General features: G+C 36.4%; 1 protein-coding gene across 1 annotated transcript in view; it reads left to right on the top strand.

Annotated features, from left to right (window-relative positions):
• NTN4 (netrin 4) overlaps positions 1-6141 on the top strand; it is a 294924-nt gene extending 288783 nt beyond the window's left edge. Inside the window, 2 exon segments of the mRNA XM_053716881.1 lie at positions 190-360; positions 5440-6141. Coding sequence (XP_053572856.1) covers positions 190-360; positions 5440-5576 — 308 coding nt within the window. The 3' untranslated portion in view covers positions 5577-6141.
• The last annotated feature ends 1028 nt before the right edge of the window (positions 6142-7169 follow it).

Raw genomic sequence — 7169 nt, forward strand, 5'->3', positions numbered from 1 at the left:
TGTAAACTTATGAGCACAACTGTATGTATATATATTTATTTAATAAAGTTAATTAGAAGAAAACTAAATTGTCTTGTATGCCACCTAATTATATCTATATACATATATATTTTTATTTATTTAGTAAAGTTAATGAGAAGAAAATTCAATGTTGTCTGCCACCTGATAATGTTTTTGTTTTGTCTGCAGTACTAAAGCTAAAGATCCTCTCAGCTCATGATAAAGGCTCTCATGCAGAGGTTAATGTAAAGATCAAAAAGGTGCTGAAAATGACAAAGCTAAAGATTTTGAGAGGAAAGCGTATACTTTATCCAGAATCCTGGACAAACCGAGGCTGCACATGTCCGATCCTTAATCCTGGTAAACTGATTATTCAATTCTCTCTCATGTATAAACAATAGCCTCCTTTGTAATTGATGTTAGCTGTTTATTTTACTATTTGCAATATGACTTCCGCTAAGCACTCCATGGAGATACTTACAGATCTACTCACTAAGAAGTCCAGATTTATTTCAAATGGCTTAATTTAGATGGATCTGCTGCTTTTCACACTGGCAAAGCATTGTGATAATTCTTATATTTTAAAAAAGGATCCACTGTGCGAGATTAGCTGTGCAATAAAACAAAGAGCAGAAAGCAGTGTTTGAGGGTAGTCTTGCCAAGAGTGGTCTTATTATACTTCTCTGTGCGAGGCAATACTTCTCTGCAGTGGCGTATTTAGGTTTTGTGCTGCTCTAGGCATTGAAATTCAGGTGGGTTGAATTAGTACATGCGTACACAGTATACATATAAGCAGCAATAATATATTTATATATACAGTATATATATATATATATATACTATATATATATATATATATATATATATATATATATATATATATATATATGTATAGTTAAAATAGAGAGTCAGGAAGTGCTGCCCCCCCCCCCCAATCTGCGCCTTAGGTAACTGCCTTGCTTGCCTAGGCCAAAATACGCCCCTGCTTCTCTGACACTGGTGAGATTTTAAAAGCAGCATTGTCACCGGCATTGATGGTGTAATGTAAATATGATCCCTTTAGAAAGTATTGAATGACAATACAATTTACCTATTTCTACCTGGGGGATTGTGGATATATTGTATATGCAGATATAGGCCTAGATTTGGAGTTTGGCGTTAGCCATGAAAACCAGCGTTAGAGGCTCCTAACGCTGGTTTTAGGCTAACTCCGGTATTTGGAGTCACTCAAAATAGGGTCTAACGCTCACTTTTCAGCCGCGACTTTTCCATACCGCAGATCCCCTTACGTCAATTGCGTATCCTATCTTTTCAATGGGATCTTTCTAACTCCGGTATTTAGAGTCGTGTCTGAAGTGAGCGTTAGACATCTAACGACAAAACTCCAGCCGCAGGAAAAAAGTCAGTAGTTAAGAGCTTTCTGGGCTAACGCCGGTTCATAAAGCTCTTAACTACTGTTCTCTAAAGTACACTAACACCCATAAACTACCTATGTACCCCTAAACCGAGGCCCCCCCACATCGCCGCCACTTGATTACATTTTTTAACCCCTAATCTGCCGACCGCCACCTACGTTATACTTATGTACCCCTAATCTGCTGCCCCTAACACCGCCGACCCCTGTATTATATTTATTAACCCCTAATCTGCCCCCCACAACGTCGCCGCCAGCTACCTACAATAATTAACCCCTAATCTGCCGACCACAAAGCGCCGCCACCTACATTATAGCTATGTACCCCTAATCTGCTGCCCCTAACACTGCCGACCCCTATATTATATTTATTAACCCCTAATCTGCCCCCCACAACGTCGCCTCCACCTGCCTACACTTATTAACCCCTAATCTGCCGACCGGACCGCACCGCTACTATTATAAAGTTATTAAGCCCTAATCCGCATCACTAACCCTATAATAAATAGTATTAACCCCTAATCTGCCCTCCCTAACATCGCCAACACCTAACTTCAATTATTAACCCCTAATCTGCCGACCAGAGCTCACCGCTATTCTAATAAATGTATTAACCCCTAAAGCTAAGTCTAACCCTAACACTAACACCCCCCTAAATTAAATATAATTTAAATCTAACGAAATTAATTAACTCTTATTAAATAAATTATTCCTATTTAAAGCTAAATACTTACCTGTAAAATAAACCCTAATATAGCTACAATATAACGAATAATTACATTGTAGCTATTTTAGGATTAATATTTATTTTACAGGTAACTTTGTAATTATTTTAACCAGGTACAATAGCTATTAAATAGTTAAGAACTATTTAAAAGCTAAAATAGTTAAAATAATTACAAATTTACCTGTAAAATAAATCCTAACCTAAGTTACAATTAAACCTACCACTACACTATCAATAAATTAATTAAATAAAATACCTATAATTATCTACAATTAAACCTACCACTACACTATCAATAAATTAATTAAATAAAATACCTACAATTATCTACAATTAAACCTAACACTACACTATCAATAAATTAATTAAATACAATACCTACAAATAACTACAATGAAATAAACTATCTAAAGTATAAAAAATAAAAAAGAACTAAGTTACAAAAAATAAAAAAATATTTACAAACATAAGAAAAATATTACAACAATTTTAAACTAATTACACCTACTCTAAGCCCCCTAATAAAATAACAAAGACCCCCAAAATAACAAAATGCCCTACCCTATTCTAAATTAAAAAAAGTTCAAAGCTCTTTTACCTTACCAGCCCTGAACAGAGCCCTTTGCGGGGCATGCCCCAAGAAATTCAGCTCTTTTGCCTGTAAAAAAAAACATACAATACCCCCCCCCAACATTACAACCCACCACCCACATACCCCTAATCTTACCCAAACCCCCCTTAAATAAACCTAACACTAAGCCCCTGAAGATCTTCCTACCTTGTCTTCACCCTACCAGGTTCACCGATCCGTCCTGAAGAGCTCCTCCGATGTCCTGATCCAAGCCCAAGAGGGGGGCTGAAGAGGTCCATGATCCGGCTGAAGTCTTCATCCAAGCGGGAGCTGAAGAGGTCCATGATCCGGATGAAGTATTCATCCAAGCGGGAGCTGAAGAGGTCCATGATCCGGATGAAGTCTTCTATCAACGGCATCTTCAATCTTCTATTGGCTGATCGGAACAGCCAATAGAATGCAAGCTCAATCTGATTGGCTGATCGAATCAGCCAATCGGATTGAACTTGATTCTGATTGGCTGATTCCATCAGCCAATCAGAATATTCCTAGCTTAATTCCGATTGGCTGATAGAATCCTATCAGCCAATCGGAATTCGAGGGACGCCATCTTGGATGACGTCCCTTAAAGGAACCGTCATTCGGCTAGTAGGCATCGGGAGAAGAGGATGTTCCGCGTCGGAGGTCTGCAAGATGGATCCGGAAGAAAGAAGATTGAAGATGCCGTTGATAGAAGACTTCATCCGGATCATGGACCTCTTCAGCTCCCGCTTGGATGAAGACTTCAGCCGGATCATGGACCTCTTCAGCCCCCCGCTTGGGCTTGGATCAGGACATCAGAGGAGCTCTTCAGGACGGATCGGTGAACCTGGTAGGGTGAAGACAAGGTAGGAAGATCTTCAGGGGCTTAGTGTTAGGTTTATTTAAGGGGGGTTTGGGTTAGATTAGGGGTATGTGGGTGGTGGGTTGTAATGTTGGGGGGGTATTGTATGTTTTTTTTTACAGGCAAAAGAGCTGAATTTCTTGGGGCATGCCCCGCAAAGGGCCCTGTTCAGGGCTGGTAAGGTAAAAGAGCTTTGAAATGTAGTAATTTAGAATAGGGTAGGGCATTTTGTTATTTTATTAGGGGGCTTAGAGTAGGTGTAATTAGTTTAAAATTGTTGTAATATTTTTCTTATGTTTGTAAATATTTTTTTATTTTTTGTAACTTAGTTCTTTTTTATTTTTTGTACTTTAGTTAGTTTATTTCATTGTAGTTATTTGTACATATTGTATTTAATTAATTTATTGATAGTGTAGTGTTAGGTTTAATTGTAGGTAATTTTAGGTATTTTATTTAATTAATTTAATGATAGTATAGTGTTAGGTTTAATTGTAACTTAGGTTAGGATTTATTTTACAGGTAATTTTGTTATTATTTTAACTAGGTAACTATTAAATAGTTCTTAACTATTTAATAGCTATTGTACCTGGTTAAAATAATTACAAAGTTGCCTGTAAAATAAATATTAATCCTAAAATAGCTACAATGTAATTATAATTTATATTGTAGCTATATTAGGATTTATTTTACAGGTAAGTATTTAGCTTTAAATAGGAATGATTTATTTAATAAGAGTTAATTAATTTCGTTAGATTAAAATTATATTTAATTTAGGGGGGTGTTAGTGTTAGGGTTAGACTTAGCTTTAGGGGTTAATACATTTAATATAGTAGCGGTGAGCTCCGGTCGGCAGATTAGGGGTTAATGTTTGAAGTTAGGTGTCGGCGATGTTAGGGAGGGCAGATTAGGGGTTAATACTATTTATTATAGGGTTAGTGATGCGGATTAGGGGTTAATAACTTTATTATAGTAGCGCTCAGGTCCGCTCGGCAGATTAGGGGTTAATAAGTGTAGGCAGGTGGAGGCGACATTGAGGGGGGCAGATTAGGGGTTAATAAATATAATATAGGGGTCGGCGGTGTTAGGGGCAGCAGATTAGGGGTACATAAGGATAATGTAAGTAGCGGCGGTTTACGGAGCGGCAGATTAGGGGTTAAAAATAATATGCAGTGGTCAGCGATAGCGGGGGCGGCAGATTAGGGGTTAATAAGTGTAAGGCTAGGGGTGTTTAGACTCGGGGTACATGTTAGAGTGTTAGGTGCAGACGTAGGAAGTGTTTCCCCATAGCAAACAATGGGGCTGCGTTAGGAGCTGAACGCGGCTTTTTTGCAGGTGTTAGATTTTTTTTCAGCTCAAACAGCCCCATTGTTTCCTATGGGGGAATCGTGCACGAGCACGTTTTTGAGGCTGGCCGCTTGCGTAAGCAACTCTGGTATCGAGAGTTGAAGCTGCGTTAAAAATGCTCTACGCTCCTTTTTTGGAGCCTAACGCAGCCTTTTTGTGGACTCTCAATACCAGAGTTATTTTTATGGTGCGGCCAGAAAAAAGCCGGCGTTAGCTACGCGGGTCGTTACCGACAAAACTCCAAATCTAGCCAATAGTTTGTTATATCTCTGTATTATCCTGTAAAATACTATAACATTTAAGTTATATGTAAGTCATTTATTTATAAAAAAAAAAAAAAACGTGTTTTTAAATTTTAGCATTCTTTTTTTTTTCAGGACGATAATTTTGTGTATGTGATATCAATATCCCATAGAAGACAGTACTGTTAAAACAAAACAAAAAAGGAAATAGTGTTATGAATTTATTCTAAGTTCTATTTTTGTTCTTTTTTTGCTCAGGTTTAGAATACCTTGTTGCTGGTTACGAGGACGTTAGAACTAGCAGATTGATCGTTAACATGAAAAGCTTTGTCCAACTTTGGAAACCGGCACTTGGAAAAAAAGTAGCAGAAATATTAAAGCGTGAATGCAAGTGAAAGAACGAGAGAAAGCACAATGCTTTCCAAATGCAGAAAATGGGAAAAAAGGGAGATCCCTGGACTTAAATGTATACATATTTCAATGGACAAAGCAATGTAAATGCATGGGAAGAAAGCCTGTGGAAAAGATATGTACGTTGATGACTTCTACAATGCATCAAATTTCCAATGTCAAACTGTTTAGAGAAATAGAATTGACATGTTAGTCGTGTGGTAATGTCTTCCATGGAAGTTATATCAAAGTAAACAAAAAGGTGTTATGTCTTCACCATCACTAACTACAAAATCAAGTTTCTTGAAGGTACAGGAAAAATATGAACTTCTGTTTAGGAAGTTTTACATCTGGCCTCACAAAATATGTTATAAAAAGCACTTTATTTCTTGTCACTTCAGATTGTGAACATTTCTTTTTTTATACATTGAGAAAATGGCAGCACTCTTCGGACACCTTAAAGCAGCAGTATGATCTTTGTTTGGTATTTTATTTGTTTAAAACCTTTATTTATGTGTAAATTCATAATTTCATAATACCTGTGTTATAAAAATAAATATAAACTCTGTTGCCTTGTTCGTTTTTTTATAATATATTACCGATCTTTATCCTAACAATAATTGTATTAAAAGTTTGTTCTTAATATTTTTATGTACTATATGAGGTAGTTTGTGAAGGCGCAACATTTCTGGAAATGCACAATTACAATCATCGAACTTGCTGACCTTTCAAGTGTTTAAAAAATAATTTTGCTTGATCATATATCAAACATATTATAAATCATATCACAACAGTGTGTCAAAGCGACAAGTTGACGGATCTTCAAGTCATTTTAATTAGCATGTGGTATGAAATGCAAGCATGAAAAACCGGATGTAAAGGGGTCATCAGCTTTATCTGTTTATTAAAGGGACAGTCTACACCAGAATTGTTATTGTTTTAAAAGATAGATAATCCCTTTATTACCCATTCCCCAGTTTTGCATAACCAACACAGTTATAATAATATACTTTTAACCTCTGTGATTATTTTGTATCTAAGCCTCTGCAAACTGCCCCTTTTTTCAGTTCTTTTGACAGACTTGCAGTCTAGCCAATCAGTGCCTGCTCACAGATAACTTCACGTGCATGAGCACAGTGTTATCTATATGAAATACGTGAACTAACACCCTCTAGGTCTAAGAAATTAGCATATGAACCTCCTAGGTTAAGCTTTCAACTAAGAATACCAAGAGAACAAAGCAAAATTGGTGATAACAGTAAATTGGAAAATTGTTTAAAATTACATGCTCTATCTGAATCATGAAAGTTTATTTTGGCCTAGACTGTCCCTTTAATTCTCTGTTCATATTTGCCCATCTTACAAACTTACATGCCAGTTTATTAAATCTCAAAGGAATTTTGATACACACTTTGCTTTGCCAATGTGAACACTTTATTATAGTCTTGCCAAAGCTATGGGTAAAGCTAATTTCTTTTTAAAGGGACATGAAACCAAAAATGTTTCTTTTGTGATTCAGATAGATGATTGAATTTTAAACAAGTTTCTAATTTACTTTTATTATAAAATCTTCTTCGTTCTCTTGGCGGGGACTTAAG

This window comes from Bombina bombina, chromosome 6 (genome assembly GCF_027579735.1).
Source record: "Bombina bombina isolate aBomBom1 chromosome 6, aBomBom1.pri, whole genome shotgun sequence".
NCBI lineage: Eukaryota > Metazoa > Chordata > Amphibia > Anura > Bombinatoridae > Bombina > Bombina bombina.